At 34.9% G+C, this 23,178-nt stretch overlaps 1 protein-coding gene across 1 annotated transcript; it reads right to left on the reverse strand.

Annotated features, from left to right (window-relative positions):
* Positions 1-14,507: 14,507 nt before the first annotated feature.
* On the reverse strand, positions 14,508-20,771 carry TDRD15 (tudor domain containing 15). Its single transcript, XM_014546620.1, has one exon. It carries the CDS (start codon positions 20,769-20,771, stop codon positions 14,508-14,510), a length of 6,264 nt encoding a protein of 2,087 aa, XP_014402106.1.
* Positions 20,772-23,178: the final 2,407 nt, after the last annotated feature.

Raw genomic sequence — 23,178 nt, forward strand, 5'->3', positions numbered from 1 at the left:
AAAATATATTTTTAATGATTTCAGAGAGGAAGGGAGAGGGAGACATAGAAACATCAATGAGGAGAAATCATTGATCAGCTGCCTCCTGCATGTCCCCTACTGCGGATCGAGCCAGCAACCTGGGCATGTGCCCCGATTGGGAATGGAACCGTGACCTGGTTCATAGGTCAACACTCAACCACTGAAATATGCCAGCCGGGCAACAGTTACTTTTTTAAAAACGTTTATCAGTCCTTTATAAGGATTGAGCATCTTCCTTTAGTCTGGGGTGATATTTAGAGTAAAGGGAAGGAGGATTTTTTTAAGTGGGCAGATGATATCTAGCATAGGATTAGGGAACCGTATCATGATGCATTTAGTGTGGATGACAAAGATAAAGCAATCAGGCAATCCAATAATTTTTTCCTTGCATTCCTAATTCAGGCAATACAGAAATATTCACATAAAAGCTTAGTGGTCCAAAGTCTCCAAATAAAACTTTTGTTTCTTTTGTGCCTGACCAAAAAGGCCCACGTTATCTGTTTTCCAGCAAAAATCTATTTAAATTGGGATTTAAGGAACACAATGCAAACATTTTTATGACTTTGAGCTATTCCTAAAAATATGCATCACTATACTCTGTGTAAAATATAGAGGGAAACTGTGATATACTTACACAATGGAATACTATGCAGCTATAAAAAAGATATCTCACCCTTTGAGACAGCCTAGAGGTATGCTAAGCAAAATAAGCCAGTCAGAGAAAGATAAGTATCACATGACCTCACTTATATGTGGAACATAATGAACAAGACAAATACAAAGACACTGACACATGCAACAGACTGATGTATTTAAGAAGTAGGGACGGGACCTGAAGAGAATAAACAAAGAATTTATGTACATATATGCATAGCCCATGGACAAAAAAAAGTGCAGTGCAGGCCTTGGGGAGGGACAGGAGTGGGGTGCAGGAGGTCAACAGGGGGAAAGGAAGACATTTGTAATACTTTGAATAATAAAGCTCTAAAAAATTTTTTCTAACAAATTGGTGAACTTACTTTACTAGGGAGAACCACACAACTGGGGGGAAATATTAAAATACCATCTTCTAGTAAAAAAAAAAATTGAAGGAACTCAGAGTATGTTTATAAGCAAAAATTATGAAGTCAAATATTATCAGGGGCCAGTGAGGATATAGAAAACCCTGCTTTTACAAGTATAAACTGGTGTAGCTAACTATCTATCTTAGTTTTAGCTATTTTCCTCGTCTGACTATATTTTTCTTTTAAATCGAGTGTTTATTCTATTAAAATTTATGTAAGTGGAGATATATATTTGGTTTATGTATAATGTCATACCATTTGTTTTCCATTTGTCCTACCTATATTTTTCTCGTTTTCTTTTGAATCAATCAATTTATTTTTATTGCATTTTTCTACTAACTTTAGTTATATATGATTTCACAATTCCTTTAAAGGCTATCCAGAAAATTACCACATGCATCCATGATTTAGTAGTGTCTACATTTTTATTTTAACTTCTTAGACAATGACATGGTTAGAACAACTTAACTCCATTTCTCACTTCTTGCTTTTGTGTTTTTTGCTGTCATACATTTTAATCTCATGACCTATTATCTTGATAGTGTTAAATAGTTATCTGTATTTATCCACATTTCTACTACTTAACTTGGTCTTCATTTATCCTGTATTTTTATGTTTCCTTCTGGGATCTCCTTCTTTCTGAAGAACTTTAGTATTTCCTTTAACACATTTTATGAGGAGGAATTCTCTCATTTTTGCCTATAAATATATTTTCCTTGAATTTTAAAGAAAATTTTCATTGGGTGTAGAATTTTAGAATAGGTATTTTCTAATTATAGGATAGAATTTAATTTTATTCTTTAATATATTTTATTTTTTACAGAGAGGGAGAGGGATAGAGAGTTAGAAATATCGATGAGAGAAACATCAATCGGCTGCCTCCTGTACACCCCTATTGGGGATGTGCCCGCAACCAAGTACATGCCCTTGACCAGAATCTAACCTGGGACCCCTGAGTCCGCAGGCCGATGCTCTATCCACTGAGTCAAACCAGTCAGGGCTTAATTCTATTTTTTAAATATATTTTTATTAATTCAGAGAGGGAGAGGGATCGGGAGAGGGAGAGAGACATCAATGGTGAGAGAGAATCATTGATTGGCTGCCTCCTGCACGCCCCCCACTGGGGATCAAGCCCGCAACCCAGGCATATGCCCTGGCCAGGTATCAAACCATGATCTCCTGGTTCATAGATCAATGCTCAACCACTGAGCCATGCTGCTTGGGCAGGACAGAATTTAATTTTAATAGAACTGTAGAATACTTATTTTTTTTCAGACTTTCAAAGATGTCTTTCCATTATCTTAAGACTTACATTTATCTTATTGAGGTAATCTGTAAGAATTATTTGTTTTCCTTTCAAAGTAATGTGTGTTTTCTCCTTTGGCTGTTTTTAAGGACTTTTTTTTATCTCTCTCTTTTTTAAAAAAGTTTTTCTGTGATGTGCCTGGAACATTTTTGTAATTACCCAATTTGAAATTTGTACTTTCTGAGCCCTTAGATTTGTGAGCAGGGGTGGCAGTTAAAAACTGCCAGTCACTATATCTTTAAATATTTCTTTGGCCTATTATCTCCCTTCCCTCTGGGATTCCAACCGCATCATTTGTTCTGTGGCATTTTCTTTATTTCCATCCTTTTCACTTTATGTACTTCAGTCTACAGATTTTACACTGACATATCTTCTGGTTACCTAAATTCTTTCTTTAGCTATGTCCAACTTAGTATTACATCCATGTGAAAAAAGTGTAACACAAATCTTATGCAAAATCTTTCATAGACAGAAATTAAGAAATACTCTCTGATTCAATTTATAAGACCAATTTAACCTTTACATCAAAACTTCAAAAGTTATTAAAGGAAAATGTATAGGTAAATCTTTCTAATGATTACAGAGGTATAAACCTGAAAACTTAGAAAATGAAATCAGAAATATATAAAAATTATAACATATCATAACCGAGAATTTAAACCATAAATATAAGGCTGATTTAATATTTTTTTAAAATAATAATGAAATAACCACAAAAATAGAATAAAAAATCACATGACCATATCAATTTGATAAAATTCAATACTCATTCATACTAAAAATTTTAGCAAATTAGAAATAAAAAGAAACTTCCCTATTAAAGAATATATAAAGGCCACTTTTGCACACATCATACTTAATGGTGAAATATTAAAAGGTTTTTCCAAGATTGGAAATGACACAAGGATGCTCACAAAAATCAAGAACATTAAAGCAAGAAAATAAAATTTAAAGATATAAGGATGAAAAGAAAAAAATGTCACTTTTAATAATCAACTGTTAGAAATGAATGAATTTAGCAAGATTACTAGATATAAGATCAATATACGAAAGTACAATAAACTAAAAATAAAATTTGAAAAATTATACCATCAAAATAGCATCTAAAATATCAAATAATGAGGACTATATACAAGATTGATATAATAAAAATCATAAAGTTTTTAAAAAGAATTTTAAAGACCCTAAGTAAATCTAAGAACACACCATATTCATGGACTGAAAGATTCAATATTATAAAGCTGTAATTCTTCTCTAAATGACCTATAGATTTAAGGAAATCCAAATGAAAATTTTAACAGCATATATTTTGTAGGAAATAAAAAGCTAACTTTAAAATGTTTATGATGAAATGCAAAAGTAAAGAAGGACTAAGGCAATCTTCAAGAACAAAAACACTACTGGATTTATATGGGCAAAAATCAAGACTTAGTGTAAAACTATAATAATTAAGACAGTTTGGTATTGACTCATTGTATGGTATTACAGTAAAAAAAACAAAGTCCAGAAACCAACCCATGAATATATAAACACTTGAATTATGACCAAGGATACATTAGTACAGTGGGGCAAGTATGGTCTTTTTCAATAAATGCTACTGGGTCAAATAAATGTCTATATGTAAAACAATTAATACTGACTCATTTCTTATCCTATCCTATATAATAAAAGGCTAATATGCAAATAGACGGAACGGCAGAACAAACAACCGGTCACTATGACGTGCACTGACCACCAGGGGGCGCATGTGGAACATGGTGGGCATGGGCAGTAGGCGGTAGAACGTGAAACATGGCAAGCGTTGGCTGCGGTGGGATGGTGGAGCAGGTGAGCGGGGGTGCCAGAACAAGGCGGGGTGCCAGTCGCTGTCATCGGGGCAAGCCTCTGGTGGTTACTGAAAATTCTTTGCTCCCACATGCCACAGTCCCTCCTGGTGCTCACACCCACTGCCAGTGCTGGAGCCGCTGCTCACACCCGCAGCCAGTGCCAGAGCCACCACTCGCACCTGCTGCCAGTGCCCAGTGCTGGTCCTGATCACTCAGCACCATCAGCAGGTGTGAGCAGCGGCTGCCGGCCCTGATTCCCCCCGAGGGCTTCTCCACCTCCCCCTGTTCCTGAGGGGCTATCAGGGCAGCAGCTGCTGCTCGCACCCACTGCTGGCACCAGGCCCAATCACTCCACACCATCAGTGGGTGTGAGCAGGGCCAGCACTGCCAGCAGGTGGGAGCGGCAGCAGTGGGGGGAGGGGGCTGCCGGCAGACAGGGACCAGAGTGCCACAGCAGGAGGGGCCGGGCGAGGGCATGGAGATTGGGCCAAGACCTGCCCCTGGGTCCACTGCAGCCTCACAGCCCACAGTTCCTTTCAAGGTGCACAAATTTGTGCACTGGGCCCCTTATATCTTATATAAAAATTAATTTTAACAGAATTGTAGATTGAATATAAAAGCAAAATAAAATTTTTCTAGGAAACTGTTTTCATCAGCTTGGATATGTAAAATTTCTCCTACAGGACATACAAAGCATTAAACACTGAAAATAAATGTATAAACTGAACTAATTAAAATTAAGAGTTTCTGTTAATCAAAAAATAATAAATTACCACAAAAAGCCACTAAGTGAAAAAGATATTGACAATGAAAGGCGCGTATTCAGAATATGTATATATATAAAGAATTTCTACAAATCAATTAGAAAATGTCTTCCTCATAGAAAAGTGACCAAGTAACAGCAATTCTTAATTAAATGACCAATAAACATGAAAAGTTGTTCAACTTCATTAGTTATCAGAGAAATGCAAACTAAAGCCACAATAATATTCCAACACCTACACATAAGAATGACTAAGACAGCCTGGCCAACATGGCTCAGTGGTTGAGCATCAACCTATGAACCAGGAGGTCATGGTTCAATTCCCAGTCAGGGCATATGCCTGAGTTGCAGGCTCGATCCCCAGTGTGGGGCATGCAGGAGGTAGCCAATCAATGATTCTCTCTCATCATTGATGTGTTTTTTTTTTTCTCTCTCTCTCCCTCTCCCTTCCTCTCTGAAATCAATAAAAATATTTTTTAAATGATTTAGACAATAAAAGACAGACAATGCTAAGTGTTGGTAGAGATAGAGAAACTGGAATTCACATCACTGGAAGAAATGTATGACAGCTTTTGAAAACGCTCTGGGCAGTAATTGCTGACTTACCTATGTGCCAAATGAGCCATCAGTTTCTCTCTGAAATATATATTCAATTGAAATGTATGCAAAGAAAGTATCAAGAGTATTCCACAAGAATGTTCACAGCAGCATTATCCCATATAGTCAAAAACTAAAAACCCATATATCCATCAACAATGAACAGAAAAGGAGTCATATATTGACAAACGGAATACAAGACAGCAAGGAGCATGAATGAATGTTGTTGCACACCACAGTGTGGATAAAACTCACCAAGTGTTAAGTGAAAATATGAGATATAAAAAATTACATACTGTATTATTTATATTAAGGCTAATAACCAACAAACTGAACTGCAATGTTTAGGAGTTCAGCTTAGGAGGCAAATATATGAAGAAAAGCAGGAAGGCGATAATGCAGACTTAGTCATTAAGAAGGGACAAGAATTGTTCTGAACAACTATTCACTTTGTGATAATTCTTTAATATGGCATTTTACTGTGTGTGTATATATCTATATATAGAGATATATGTGTGTGTATATATATATAGATATACTGTGTATATTTTAAATTTTATTAAAATAATTAAATTTCAAATGGATTAAGACTTAAATGTAAAAACTCAGACAAAAAAATATTTTGTAAGATTAAAAAAAGGAAGAAAAGGAAACTGGAGGAATACAATCCATCTGTGAAGAGGAGTGTTTTTTTAATTACATCTGAGAAACTCAAAGTGTCTCAAAAACAAAACATAAAAATGTTTAATTGTATGAGTTAAAACTTTGTTGTAATATCTTTTTCCATACAAAATATTTGTAAATTGGATAAGCAAGGGGTTAACAAAGTACAAATGTCAAAATAAAAAAATTAATAGATAAATAGATTCAGAGTTAAACATAAAAAGTTGTTCAAATTCTCTAGTAATCAGGAAATTGAAATTAATAAATCACTTTACACCTCCATGCAGGAAAATCTACTATTGTTGCTTATTGACATTTCACCTGCTTTTAAAAGCAATATGGCAACATCTATTAAAATTAAAAATGCATTCATTTACCTAGCAATCTCACTGCTAAAAAGCTATCTCAGAGAAACAAAGTCACCCCTATGTTAGGATACAGATGTATAGATGTGTAATGCCACCACATCCAAGGTAGCAAAAACCGCAAAGATAAATGCCCATCGATAGAGAAGTTGCTGAAAATGAAATTAAAGCATATCCATACTTTTAAAATTATGCATACATTGAAATGAATAAATTGAGCTACATTACTTATCTTAGATTTCTAAGAGATGCATAAAACTATATATGGTCTTATTTTTCTAAAACATAATAAAAATGTGTACACTGTATTTATATATTTACATAATTATATTCACTCATGCACTGAAATGGATGCACGTGGAGAAAATCTAGGCTGTTACCATGACCCACCTTAGGGCAGGGGTAAAGAAATTATATCAATGGAAAAAGGAGGAAGATAGGAAAATCCAACAAAGTGAAAAGAAAACATGCAGTAAAAAAAAAAAACTACACTTAAGAATGAATGACATGACTATATTTATTCATCTATATTAAATTATATATGAGATATATGCATAATACACATCTCAAAAATTGAAAGAGAATATAGTCATGGAAAGATAAGTAGAAATAAAGCTAAAAGAAATTTAAACCATATAGGACTGAATGCCACTAGATGTCAGTAAAGCCCTCCAAAAAATTATAAAAACATTTTTTTTCTTAACAGCTAAAAAGATCTGCTCTTTTACCTCCAATCTTTACCTCATAAAAAATATTCAAATTAGATGTATAGTTTACCAGGAATGAAGTTCCTTAAAAGACAGACTATTACCTTTACTAATAAAAGATTTAATATTAATATATAATTCCATGTTTCCTAAGTCATCCATAACATTTCACATTATTTTTAAAGCTCATGACCTATGCCCTCTGAAAATATAAAATTTAATATTCAGTCCATCAATATGCATTTATATCATATAAATTATACATAAAACAGAGGCAAACTGAAAGAATTACTATATTTATTGAGTTTTCAATCAAGTAGGAGAACAAAATGCAAATTAAATGGAAAGTTTACAAATAAACCAGTATAAACTAATGTGCAGTGGCACATCAACTATCTAGAAATCAGCCACAGCCATATGAGTTAGTATACTAAAACCAAATAAATGAATAAATAAGTCATTAAGCAGCTAAAATGCATATCATAAACTTTTTCACTAAAATTCATACTTTACTCATTATAAAGCCACTTTAACTAAACACCAAGAGGTCAAATGAGATTATAATGTGGTTTTTAAGTTATTCAGTTGTCCCAGTTACTACCTCAAAGCTTATGTATAAAATACAACTATTTTATTAGGTTCATGGATCATTCAGCTTAGGAATTTGGACATGAATGGCATGATGAAGTTGGCTTATCTCTGCACACTGCCCATGGCCTCAGCAAGGACACATCAAATGGCTAGGGTCTAGAACAGTGGACAGTGGCCTTCCCATATGGCTTCAGCTTCCTCACAGCTTGGATGTGGTAGTTGGATTTCCTGCATGATGGTCCAGGGCACCAGGTGCAAGTGTGTCAGAAAGGAATGTGAAAGCTGCATCATGGTTTATGACCCAGCCTTGGGAGGTCACATGGCATCACCCTAAGCTTTGGTAAAAGGGCCACAAACCTGCCCAGATCTATGAGACCTTCTGATGAGGAATGGCAAGTTCACCCTGGATAAGAACAAGTAAGATGAGAAATATTGAAGTGGCAATCTTCGGATAATACAATGTAACACAGTCTGCCCTCTGGCCACAACAATTCACACCATTCCCATATGAATAATACACTACACCTTCCCCAAGACTCCAAAGTCTCAGTCCATTAGGCATCAGGACAGTTTCAGACCTCATCCTTTCAATCAAGTCCCAATGTAGATTAGGTTCCCCAGCAGTGGATTCTTAAGTAGAGTTCCTCTTGATCTGAAGACCTATGAAATAGAGTGGCATATTAGCCCACACACGTCCAACATACGTTTGTGGGACTAGCATAGAATAACTTCATAGGCACTCTCATTCAAAAAAGAGAGAACCAGGAGGCATATAGTAATCACTTGGAAATCTCTTTAGCCCCTCGGTTCAATAGATATATCTGCAATTTTCCATATTATGGCAGTAGCAATTTTGCTAACTTTCCTTACTATATTTAACAAAGGTCTACAGCCTCCTTTTCTCCAGCTCCCAACATTTTCTCCAACTTCCTCAAAGCCCTCACTGATAGTCTCTCTGAGGCTTGTCAGGCTTCCTCTCTTCAAGGCCCTTCCAGTTTCTGCCCGCTGCTAGGTCCAAAAGTATGGCAGCATCTCCTTTTTGGTACCAAAATCTATTTTAGTTAAAATTTCCATATACTAACTTATTCCATAACCTAGTGATAAAATAATGACATTATTTTGTTCATAAATTCTGAGAGGCAGAAATTCAGACTGGACACCTCAGGGTTGGCTTTTCTCTGCTCCACAATGTCTAGGCCTTACCTAGGGATACCCTAATAGTTACAGGCTCAACTATCAAAAAAGTACCTAAAATGGACTCTCCGTGTGGCTTGGGTACCCTCACCACAAAGCAACTTCAGGATAATAGGCCTTCTTACCTGCAACTCAGCATTAAGCACAAGTATCCCAATGACCAACCTAGAGGTTCACAGCCTTACATGACCCAGCTTTGGAAGTCAACAGGATCATATGGTGTTGTGATTTTATTTTGGAAATAAAGTCTTCTACACCAATTTATCAAGAAAAACTGATGAAGAAGACCATAGTGCTGTCAACATACATAATGACAGGAGGAACTAATGTGTTTATCTTAGCTGCAATAGATCTGCCCTTAAACTCAACCTTGATAGGATCCACGTGATCCATTAATACCTGGCATGATGAAGTTGGCTAATCTCTGCACAATGCCCATGGCCTCAGAAGGACAAATCAAAGCCAAAACCTAGTGATAAAATAATGACATTATGTTGTTCATAGATTCTGTGAGGCAGAAATTCAGAAAGGACACCTCAGGGTTGGCTTGTCTCTGCTCCACAATGTCTAGAACTTATCTAGGGATACACTAATAGTTTTGGGCAGGCCAGCATGGCTCAGTGGTTGAGCATCAACCTATGAACTAGGAGGCCACGGTTTGATTCCCTGTCAGACCACATGCCTGGGTTGTGGGCTCAATCCCCAGTAGGGGGCCTGCAGGAGGCAGCCAATCAATGATTCCCTCTCATCATTGATGTTTCTCTCCCTCTCTCCCTTCCTCTCTGAAATCAATAAAAAATATATTTTAAAAATTCACTACCTACTAAAAGAATATTCAAAATATTAAGAGAAAGGTAACATAACCCAAAGCTACTACAATATACATCCACATTGTCTTTGTTTACCATGTAATAAAAAATATTAGGGAAAGAAAGCAGGAAAAAGTGACAGATAACCAAGGAAATAGTTCTAGCAAGCATTTATTCATGAGGAAAATTCTCAATAAACTTAGAATAGAAAGGAATTTCCTCAATGTGATTAAGGGTTATAACACCTACACAAACATCATACTTAATGGTGAAAGACAAGGCCTTTCTCCTAAAACAGACAAGGCATAGATTGCTACTCTCACCACACCACTTCATTTCAACATTGTAATAGAGGTGCTAGGTACTGACATCTAGGGGGGAAAAGGCATCCAAATTGGAAAGGAAAGACTAAAATTTTACTTGTTGGCATATGACATAATCCTGTATTCAGAAAACTCAAAAGCACACACATATGCACACATATACACACACAAATAGGAACTAATGAACAAACATAGCAAGGTCAGAGGACACAAGATCAAAAATCAATTGTATTCCTATAAATAAACAATGAATAACTGGAAAATAAAATAATAAACACAGTATCTTTCACAACAGCCTCAAAGGAAAAAACATTTAAAATATAATAAAACTGTTCAAGATTTGTGTACTAAAAATTATGTTACTGAGGGAAATTAAAGGTCAGCAAATGGAGAGATATTCCCGTTCAAGGCTTGAAAGACTCAAAATTGCTATGATAGCAACTCTACCCAAATTAATCTTGATTCAACTAACTGCTATAAAAATTCAAGCTGATATTTTTGCTGACTTTTACAAGATGATCCTCAAATTCATTTGGAAATATAAGGGATCCAGAAGAGCCAAAACAATTTTGAAAAAGAACAGATATGAGGGCTTACACTTTCTGATTTCAAAAATACTCCAGAGCTGTAGCAACCAAGAAAATGGGTACTGGCCAAAGGTTCTACAACAACTCAACAGATAAAGAACAGTCTTTGGTAGTAAATGGTGCTATAAAAACTGAAAATCCATCAGCCTTAAAAAGGAAGAAATTTCTAACATCCTACAACATGCCTGAACCTTAAATACATGATGCTACGTGAAATTTCACGTAGGGACAAATCACAAAGGGACAAGTACTATGTGATTCCACTCATATGAGGTACCATTCATCAAAATAAAAAGTTGAATGGTAGTTGCCAGGGACTGTGGGGAGGACTTAATGGGGAGTTAGCATTTAATTGATACAGAGTTTCAGTTTTGCAAGGTGAAGAGTTCCAAAGATGGATGATGGTGATGGTGGCACAACAATGTACTTAATAACGCTGAATTCCATACTGAATGTACTTAATTAACACTGAACTCCATACTGAAAAATGGTTAAGATGGTAAACTCTATGTGCATTCTGCAACCACAATTTTTCAAAACTGAAGAAAGGCAAATAATCAAAATTAAAAATGAAACTGGGAACATCATTACTGACTCTATAGAAATTAAAAGTTTTATAAGACATATGATGACTTTATGCCAACATAGACAATTTGGGTGAAAAGGACAAATTCCTAGAATGACACAAATAACCCAAACTTAACTGATGCAGAAGAAATAGAAAAACTGAACACATCTATAACGAGTAAAAAAAAAAATTTAGTAGTAATTAACAATTTTCTCACGAAGAAAAGCCCATTCCCAGTTTGCTTTACAGGTGAATTCAGAGATTAACTTGTAATGCAAAAAATATACATAAAGTTTCTAGCCTTGAATAAACTTTACTTTCAGGATATCAAAATTAAACTTATAAGTATTCATAAACAATACTACTTCTAGAAATTGTTTCCTAACCTCAAAAAGTGTCAACAATACCAACATATCCAATGTGCATGAACAAATAACAATAAAACTGATTGTCCCTAGCAAGCTTAAGAAATTTCTAAGTGTTTCCAAATACTCTTTAAATCACCACCTCTCTAATCCTTCAAATCTATTTTGCGTACACTGACTCTTAAGTACACTTACATAATTTTATGGTTCTATCTTTGCACCAAAACAATACTTAGTTTGCTCAATGATTACTTACAAGATACATTCCAATTCACAGGTAAATGCACTGACAAATACCTACCCTCCAAATAGATAGTAGTGTTCTTGAATGTCACAAATATCCACAACAACCAAGAATACTTTATATAAGAGCAAATTAAATATATAACTATAAAATAAAGTGAAAAAAATGAAAATTTTTCATTTTTTCTTGTGAGCTAGAGGGAAGGATGAAATTAAGTATGACTTCTACATCCTTTTAATAAATGTTAGTCCGCCTTGGCCAGTTTGGCTCAGTGGATAGAGCTTCGGCCTGCGGACTCAAGGGCCCCAGGTTCGATTCCAGTCAAGGGCATGTACCTTGGTTGCGGGCACATCCCCAGTAGGGGGTGTGCAGGAGGCAGATGATCAATGTTTCTCTCTCATCGATGTTTCTAACTCTCTATCCCTCTCCCTTCCTCTCTGTAAAAAATCAATAAAATATTTTTTTAAAAATAAAAAATAAACGTTAGTCCTATAAGCACCAACGTTTTCTAGGGAATATAGTTGTGTAGCATTAATTCCCTATGTATTTTAATTATTACTGTACAAAGTAATTAATTAAACAAAGGCTTTGTTAGGAGACACCTGAAAAATAGCTGAAGGTAATGATAAAATAATATTATCTAATGACTGTGAAACCACCTGCAAAGAATAGTGTAGCGAATAAGATGTTTACCCTTGAACAACTTGGGGGTTAGGTGCATCGACCATCGGCTATAACTTTTGACTCCCCAAAAACTGAACTATAGTCCATCAGTGTCCACAGGGGATTGGTTCTAGGACCTCCGTGAATACCAAAATCCATGGATGCTCAAGTCCCTTATATAAAACTAGAGGCCCAATGCACGAAATCCATGCAAAGAGTAGGCCTGCCTTCCTCTGGCTGCCGGCACCAGCTTCCCTCTGGCACCCAGGACCAGGGCTTCCCTCCAGCCGCCAGCAGGCACCTGGTACCCAGGCTTCCCTCACAGCCCCAGCTTCATTAGGAAGGACAGAAGGATGTCCAGAAGGACGTCCAGTCTAATTAGCATATTATGCTTTTATTATTATTATAGATGGTGTAGAAAAATGTACACATTGGCCCTCTACATCCAGATTCTGAAGCTTGGACTGAAGATACTGTTTTCTATCTGCAGTTGGTTGAATCTAGGATGTGAAACCCAGGGATCTGGAGGGCCAGCTGTATATTTATTGAAACAGTGTCAACTGTACCTTAGGGGTGAGCCATATTTCCTATGTAAGTTTTTTTAAATCATATCATCACAATTCTTGTTCACATAAAATTTCTGTAACATTCTCATCATTGTGTCGGGGGGAAGTAATCTGAACAATCTAGATTCCTTTAATGTACTTTAATGTTAAAAGTTGTCCTATGCTTACCACTTTGATTATGTATCTGGAGCATCTAAAGCAAAAGAGTACTTATTGGGTGTCCTATGTGTCATTTGTTGCCAAACTGATGCATAAACGATCTGAGCTTTCATCTCCCTCTACTGAAAAACAAACAAAAATTTATGATTTTCAAAGCACTATATATTTTATTGAGAATTATTAAAGAGTTTTTTTTTGAAAATTCCTACTATAATTAGAACTTCTTTTTACTTAATTCCTAAGAAGTCACAATAGAAAAGAGCACAAATTATACATATTATACATACTATAACATATACATGTAATTACACATATGGTCTAACAAATAAAAACATCTTTTCTTAAACAAATAGTAATATATATCCACTTTGGAGAAATACATATAGCCTATTCTAGTCTTTATTTAAAACTATAATTGTCTCTTATCCATAAATCCTACCTTCAAAAAAGAAGTGTAACCATTAATCTAACCATTAGTCTACAAATGTGTGCATGTGTACATATGTCCTAAATATTTGTTTCTTGAAGTATCATAAATTTAACTTACTGCCAGGCCGGCGTGGCTCAGTGGTTGAGCATCGAGCTATGAACCAGGAGGTCAGGGTTCAATTCCCGGTCAGGACACATGCCCGGGTTGCAGGTTTAATCCCCAGTAGGGGCCATTCAGGAGGCAGCAGAACGATGATGGTCCTCTCTCATCTACCCTCTCCCTTCCTCTCTCTCTGATAAAAGCATACTAAAACAAACTAAATATATATTTCATCTGATAAAAATACATAATAAAAAATAGATTCTTCAAAATGAGCCCAGGAAGTTCCCTAATTGCAGCAAGATCAATTTGAGATCTATGGACCATCAGAAGTTTTGTGAAACCCTGAAATTATCTGTAACATGTACATGCATGTGTGGTTAAATCCTCTATACTTCATTTACATTCTCAAAGGTTGCTGTTCAAGTGACCATTTTGTTGTTCAAATGATCACTCCAAGTTTATTCATTTGTTCAGGTTTTCTAGTAAATTTTCTTACAGTAGGCTATTTTCAATTTGGATAATTTTAATACATACAAACTTTTATAAAGAATCAAAAATAGAATCTACAAAAAAGAATCTACTTTTTATAACTGGCTACTTACCCTTTAAGTGTTCTTCTGATATTTTTCCATTAACATGCATTGCTTGTACTGCTGTTCTCAAATCCATTTTGTTCTTTTCCTGTATTTCTCCAGTTGGTAGCTTTTTGACTCTGTTTTCAATGCAATTGGTATTGTCCTTCAACCCATTAGGTAATAGTTCCCAAAATGAAGCTGCTGCACACTTATCAAATGGAATGGTACTTTGAGGGTTATGTTTTCCACTTTCAACCTTATTCCTCAGTGTTAGATTTCTAGAATATAATCTTTTACTAACATGGCTTTTGCTTAAGGGGTTCTTACAGACATATTTCCTCTTTATAATTTTCTGCTTTTTTAGCTTCTGTTTCTCAGTACATGTACAATTTATATTTTCTCTTTTGTAACAACTATGATCTAATAATGAGTAAACATGCTTCCTCTGTAATTTACATTGGATTTTAGTAGATCCAGTAGTAGTAACTGCATCAAGATGATCTGAATCCTTAGAATACATTGCAAGACCATATGCAACTAAGATATCTGCCAGACTGTTTTTCTCATAAATGACATCTACTTTCAGTTTTGTTTCAAAACTATATTCCCTAAACTGAAAAACTAAGCCTGGTTTACTTAGGAAATCTAGAAAAAAACTTTTGGCTTCTTCATTCCAATGTTTCCTGTTAGCAGGTAAGATACCATATAAGGCACAAGGATAACTTAGCCTTGGCAAATTCAGAAGGTCCTCAGGAACAACTCTAAGATTTCTTATATCTGAGTAAGGTATGTAAATGGAAAATCCATAGTCAATCAACACAATAAGTAAAGACTGATCAGAGACTTCAGAAATTTCTATTCTATTCCATTGATCTTCCAGTTCATATTTGAACAAACAACTAGAACCAGGAATTATGTGCTCTTGAGACACTGTTTGCAAGGTTTCTGGTAGATCAGAAAGCAACATAAAGACCGATTTCATTGTGTCAAAGAAATCATCTAACTGAATGCAGAAGTCTGATGGATCAGAAACAGCAGTGGCAATACCAGAATATTGCCTACCATTTTGGAGTTGTGCCCAAGTAAAAGATCTTATTGTACTTGGTGACACAGGAGTCTTAGATGCCACACTGAAAATAATTTCTGAAGATCTAAGTTTGTTTTCTTCAACATGAACTGTATTTAAATTTAAATATTCCAAAAGTAACAGGCCATCTACCAAAATTTCAACTTCCCAGGCAGAGTCTAAATATTTTAGGAAAAGGATGTCTATTTCCAAATGAGCAAATAAATGCACAATGGACTCAAATGGCATGTTTCTAAAATTTTCAAACCAAACCCATTTACAAGGCACAGCTTGTCTTGGAATATTTCTGATTTCATTACTAAGTACCCTGATATTACTTAAAGGCACTATGTCATACCTACCACAATCTACTAAAAAAACAAGCAATGTCTCAACACACTTTTTTTCTACTTTTGATCGATACCACTTCAAAGTATTTTTAGATTTTGCCAAGCATTCTAAGCCTTTTTCAATATTTTCCATTGGTGAAAAAGGTTGTTTTACTTCTTCAGTAATTAATACTGTTAAGTCTGATAATTTTTTTTTATTTTTAGATAACTTCACATAAAATACCCCACTTTTTGAAACATAAAGTATTTCAGCTTTTTCAAGTTGTCCAGGTTTTAACTGTTCTAAAGGAATATTAACCAGTTGTCGGTAGAATGGTTGAAGGATCACAGAACTTTCATATTCATTTGATCTTACTTTCTTCATTTCACTCTCATCGTCAGGGTTTACCTTCTGAGAAACAACTTGAGGCCTTTGCAATACTGTTTTCTGTAGTTTTGGACATGCTGTCCATTTCAGTAGTTCATTAGTGACACATTTTTCATCACAAATTATGTTTACTTCCCATTTCTGCTCATGCTTTTTCAAAAATTCACAAGAAACTATTTTGTTACTTACTCGTGAAGCAAAATAATCTATAGTTTTACTGTCCCATATTTCACCGGGCTCATTCCACTTTACTCCACTGAGAAAAGAATGGAGTCCTAGCTGAGGAACAGTTAAGAATTCTCTCTTAAGTTCATAAATTTTAGATATGTTTACTATTTCAGTGTTACCATAGTCAATAAATTCCACTTCAAAAAAATTTCCTGGCAAAATGTTCTTAATAACGGCTCTGTATATGGCATTTTCAGTAGAGTATTCTGCAATTACAAGATCTCCCACGATAGGTTTAATTGATTTTCTCTCACTCACTATATCTGCTCTTCTTTCATTTAGAGCATCTGCAAGTCTGATGATTACATTTTCATTCTCCTCAAGATGAATATGGAAACTTGCTGGGTTACTGATATTAGAAACATATCCTTTAACTTTAGCATTCAAGTAAATTTTGGGTTCAGGAAGGTCTTTGATCTGTGGTCTTGTAAGATTATATGGGTTTTGTGAGGCTACTTGATGTAATTCTCTGATAAAAGACTGTGACACAACCCTTACAGATTTCTTGCCCACATTACTTTCATCAAGAGTATGTGCAAATCCAGGGACATCTACACCTTTATTTTTAAGTCCATCATTCAAAGACTTCTTTACTTTGTTTTTTGACACAGGTTCAATTTTATAACTAACTGATGGTTTCAAAACCCGGGCATATATATTTTTGGAATTCATTAATTGATGTATTTTGCTTTCAGAATATGTTACTAGGCTAGTTTTATTTGTCATATCATGGTGATAGTTTTCTCTTTTGCCTTTTAAAGAAACAGCAAGTCTCTTATTCTCGTTTATTTTAAAGCCCTTTTCCACACAGTGTGCTGGATCACAATGTTTTTTTCCATAAGCATGAAGCAACATTTTAATTTTCTGATTTATATGTTGATATCCATCATACAATTCTAAACCAAGCTGGCCATCTGACTCCTTGGACAATATTACTGCCCTTAATGGTCTTCCCAAGAAACTGTCTTCAAACCATCTATTGATTTCTACTGGAATATCTACATCTCTAAGATCTGACAAAAAGCACTTAACAGCTTGCATAGGTGTAAACAGCAACTCTGGAAACTGATCTGAAATAACCCTCAACATACTTTCTTCTACTAATTGCTTATTTCCAAAGTCCACAAAATAGACCAGAAAGTCAGATAATGAATCTGACTTTGGCATTGCTAAAGCTCTATAAGAGAGACCATCCTCTACATATTTACATATGCACAATCTCTTTTTGCTAGAATATTCTGGATAATTTCTGAGGTTATTAATCTCTGTGATTTTTGTTTCTATCATCTTTAGGTCTTTATTATTTCTACTAAATTGGCAATAAAACTTTTTGGGACTATATATATGAGATATGTATATTTCTTCCTCACTTCCAATTTTTATATTAAAGGAGGAATAATAGTAGCTGTAAAGACTAACTGAAGATGGGAATGGCTTTGATAATGTACTATACTGTGCAGAGCCATGATTAATAAGAAATTCTTTTGCACTTGTAAATGGAGATTGTAAATCTACCAAGTTACATAAATGGTTTGGATGTATAAGAACTAAGGCACAGATGACACAAGTCAATAACCCTCTAGATGAAGAAATAAAATTCCCAAAGTCTCTGCATGCTTCTTTTGTCCAACTTAATAATTTACAACTAGTGGGTTCAATTAAATGGTTAAGTCTACATCTGAAGGCTTGGCCTTCTAAAAAAAGAAAATATGGGTTAATCGCACAAAGATCTTTAATTAAAACTCTTTCCTGGTAACCATAATCAACAAATACTACATCAAATTCTTTATTTGATACTTGAGTCAAAATAGCAGCTCTATACCACTTCCTATCTTTAGAATACTTAGCAACACAAGCTATCTGCCCAATCTGATAAGGATCAGAATGAATGCTGTAATAATTCTGAATTTGTTCCATCAATAATTTTAGGTCTTCTAGCTTACATCGAAGCTGGCATGAAAAGTCACCTGGGCCATAACAATAAGAACACTTAACTTCAAGGACTGTTCCTGGTTTAAACATATATTCTTTATAAGGCCATGGTAACTCAGGTTCCACAGACAAGGTGAGAGGATTTTTTAAATTTGAGAAATGAATAGCTGGGGACTTTACCAAAGTAAAATTACTTTCTTTAAGCTTCTTTGAGTGATACTTTTTAGGTTTAGGTCCTTCAGGAAGGGCAGATAAGGTCTTCTTAATATTAACTTTGTTTTTAGATTTTAAATTTAACACCAAACATTGACTTACAGATTTTGGATAACATTCTGGCTCTACTTCCCAATATTCTGCATATCCAGCTTGTACCATAAGAGAGACAACATCAATATTTTCAGAGGCTTCAATACTCTGAATATTTACAGTGTACTTGTCTTCTCTTTTTGCTATAACTTGAAGCAAAACTGCTTTGTTTAAGACAATTTTTTTAAAATAATCAGTTGCTGCCTTCACCCAAATATCTTCAACAGGAAATATATGTACAAGTGAACAGCACATGGCTAAGGCAGGCAACTCACAAAATTCTGGAAGCAAAGTTCTTACATCAAAAAATGGTATGGAATCAGTATTTCCATAATCCAAAAAATACACATTAATCTTATAACCATTAATTTCATTGATGACAGCTCTGTAAAAACGTCTGTCCTTGCTATATCTCGCACAACAAAATGATCCAGGTTCTGGATTTCTTAGAATTAGTTCATCATTTTCACATAAATCATAAAATCTGTTTATATTTTCCATTACATCTTGAAATTCATTCTGATGTTCATTGGTGCGTACCCAGAAATTTGATGGGTTTAATACATATACTACGAAAGCTATGTAGGCAGCTTCTATCTCCATTTCTATAGTTTTAATAGGAAAACCTACTTTCAAAGCACCTTTGTTATTTAGAGAGTTTATCAACTGTTCAGTATTTCCAATAAAACTGTCAACTGCAACACTATTTAGAGCAGAAGTACTAGTCTCTCTCAACATATTCGATATTTTTAAATCAGAAACTGGGCAAAGTACTTGTGTGCCTACAGTCTTTAGCAGACATTTAGAATTCATTGTAGACTCTTGAGTTTGTAATGTTACATAATACAAATGCTCATCTTTATTGAGCCAATCAATTTGTGCATATACTATTTGTCCTAACAAGGCTTGTTTAAATACACTGAGTTGAAATTTTCTTACAGTTTTATCTTGACTGTGTAAATATGTCAGAGAACATGGAAATGAAAACAATGGTACTGAAATAAAATCCTGTTTAAGTTTCTTTACATGAATTGAGGGTATAACCTCACTACTGCCATAATCCATAAACCAAATTTTCACTTGATTATTAGGCAAGAGCTGCTGAAGAATACCTCTATACCACTGTCCATTTCTCCTTTTGGCAACACAAAGTAGTCCAAAATTATCACAAGTAGGACTACTTTCTTGATTGATATCATAATGCAAATTCATGCACACTGTCAAGTCTTCTAACTCTGGAATCCATTTAATTAATTGACAATAAAATTTACTTGGGCTCAATGCAGATGATACCTTTACACTTTCAATATTACCTATTGGCAAAGATGGCTGCAAACTATCCAGAACATGTTGGATATCAAGTAAAGTATCATTATTATTTAATGATAATTCAGGTGTCTGATGTTGTAATAAATCAGGAATTTGATGTGGGAATTCTTTTAACATTTCTACAATAAGACAAAATGAATCCCCATCAATAAGTCTTCCTAATTTTAATTCAAGAACCTGGGATATAATTTTTGGCACTTCAAGAATAATCATGTGAAGAGGCAAAATAGCTTGTATTATACAACCTTTCACTTGTAGTCCTACTAATGACTGGAAATAATTCAAAGCCTTAGGAGACCATTTTTCTCCAATTGGTAGTATGTTTGCAAAAATACCAAATACTACCCGTGGTGGTAGTTCAAATAACTTGCCACAGGCTGAAGCAACCTGCATACTACTGACTCTTAGTTCTTCTCCACGATCTATTAGGAGCACAGTATATAGTTCATTTTTCTTTTCCAAAACTCTTCCTCTCTGCCATTCTCCAGATACTCTTTCTTCTACCAAACAAAATTCATCAATGTCCACATTCTTTTTTACTTTTGGAATATGCTGTATCTCCCTCTGCAATATGTGATAGTCAAACTCACATTCAATATTACTTCTCCCTTGAAATTTCACCAGAATGTCCTTGGGACAAATTTCTGTATGTGATATTGTCAGATCCATATCTAAAAATGTTGGTAATTGAGATGTAGAATCCATTTTCTAAAAAGCAAATAATAAATACTAATTAGCTTCTGGACAGACAGCTGTAAAAATTAAATGAAATTAACCTTATGTAAATTTGTATGTAAACACAGCCTTGAAAATAAGTATATGCCTGTATTTATCAAATTGAATGTTAATAAAAATTATATACATTGAGCAAGATAATAGAAAGATAAGCAAAATGCATCTAACTCTTCACTGCCTTCCACATTTTCAAAAAATTCTACTGAAATAACAAGAATATAAAAATAGGAATATATACATATATAAAATTGCTGTAACACAAAGAACAATCTTTACTTTCCAGAAACTAACAAATTTCTACGAGGTACTGGACAGATGTGATATAAACAGAAGGAAGCCAAATAAAACCCACAAGAGATCTCCTCTTCCTCCTGTGAGAAAACTATTTTCCCTCATGCAGACTTCTCCAACCCATATCTCAAAGAAGTGGGTGCTAGAAGCAACAGTAGATTGGAAACCAACAGGGGACAGACAGGGTCTGCACTCCCTACTCTAAATCAATTAGTAATATTTGGACCTGTCAGCATCATTATACAAACTAGGATCCTTCTTGGACTGAAGGCAACAGGCTGAGTCCTGGACAGCACTAAGGAAGCCCAGCCCTGGAAAGATCGTGAGGCAGGTTAGGTACACCTAGGCCTTGTCACGGGCATGGCTGGCCACAAAAGTATGCATTAAGGAGAGTAGGTGGAGAAGAATTCTTCAGCACAGAGACAAAGATCCTGACAATTCTGTTAACTTTCTCTAGAGTGTTAGAATTTTTAAAAAATATTTTTTTTTATTGATTTCAGACAGGGAGAGGGAGAGAGAGATAGAAGCATCAATGATGCGAGAGAATATTGATTGGCTATCTCCTGCACACCCCACACTGGGGATTGAGCCTGCAACCTGGGGATATGCCCTGACTGGGAATCGAACCATGTTCATAGGTCAACACTCAACCAGTGAGCCACACCTGTTGAGCTAGCTTGTTAAAATTTTTTAAATGGCTAGGCATATATTCAGAACTATAAAATATTCCCCAAATTCCTATAAGAACCAATTCTATTATGATAGGACACAGCTCAACTTTGAATCTGAGTTAACAGCTGACAATTATCAAATTTTTTATGAGGATGAGAAAGAGAAAAACATTGAACCTAAAAATAAAAAAAAAAACGAGTAAACCACTTAAAAGAAATCAAAGAAATGCTCCCCTCAGCAATACATGTACTGAAGGAAATAGCAAAGAATTCTTTTTCAAAAGTCTGATTCCTGTTTTCTAAAAGGTCAAAAGAGAATATTGTATTTTATATGACTAAGTAGTTATTAAGATGCCACAACTAAGATTAGAAGTAACTCTATACACATAAGAAATTTAAAACTGCATGGTAAAAGTTAACACAAAATAAAGATAAATGGGGTAGAAGAAAAGTTTGAGAGAATACCCTAAAATTCAGGGGGAAATAATAAAAAGATAAAAGAGGAGCATGGAGGATAGGAATATAGGAAAATCTTATCTAAGTATAAACATTATCTCAGATATAAAATGACAGAACAGGAGACCTTTCTAAGACTTAAGACCCAAGTCCACAAACTGAAATAGGCAACTGGAAAGCTAGAGGAAGAGATAAGATTTAGGAACATCTGGGTACTGACTATGGTTTTTATTTCATTCTAAATAACTAATTTGGTGTGGCAATCAGCATGCTCTGATATATAGAGATTCCAAGCTATGCCTACTTAATCCTGGAATCTTTTAAGAATAGAATCAATGGGCAACACACTAATGATATTTATTAGAATAAACCAAGACTTCAGAACAAGAAAAGCCTTCCTAAACCACCATTATTTAAAGTCACAGGCCATTACCCAATTCCTAGACTTTAGCCAATTTATAGAACTGTAATTCCTTACATGAATGAAGACCAGCTATTCTTTTTTTCTATTGAATTCGTTGGCATGACATTGGTTAATAAAATTATATAGGTTTCAGGGGTACAATTCTATAATACATCATCTGTATATTGTATTGTGTGCTCACCACCCCAAGTCAAGTATCCTCCCATCGTTTATCCCCCTTTTACTCTCTCCTATCTCCCCCGACCCCCTAAGACCAGGTACTCTTTTTTTTATCCTCACCAAGATACGTTTTTATTGATTTGAGAGAGAAACATCAATGTGAGAGAGAAACATCGACTGGTTGCCTCCCACACATGCCCCAACCAGGGATCAAACCAGCAACCTTGTGCTGTAGAGATGATGCTCTGATCACCTGAGCCACCCAGCCATGGCAAGACCAGTTACTCTTTTTTTTTGCCTTTTTTAAAAATTTTATTATTTTTTATTAATAATCTTTATTGTTGAAAGTATTATATATATATAAGACCAGTTACTC

Source organism: Myotis brandtii, unplaced genomic scaffold (assembly GCF_000412655.1).
Source record: "Myotis brandtii unplaced genomic scaffold, ASM41265v1 scaffold454, whole genome shotgun sequence".
Lineage (NCBI taxonomy): Eukaryota > Metazoa > Chordata > Mammalia > Chiroptera > Vespertilionidae > Myotis > Myotis brandtii.

What these genes read in the sequence shown, in the direction of transcription:
- TDRD15 (XM_014546620.1), bottom strand. Translation starts at nt 20,771, where the DNA reads ATGGATTCTACATCTCAATTACCAACATTTTTAGATATGGATCTGACA.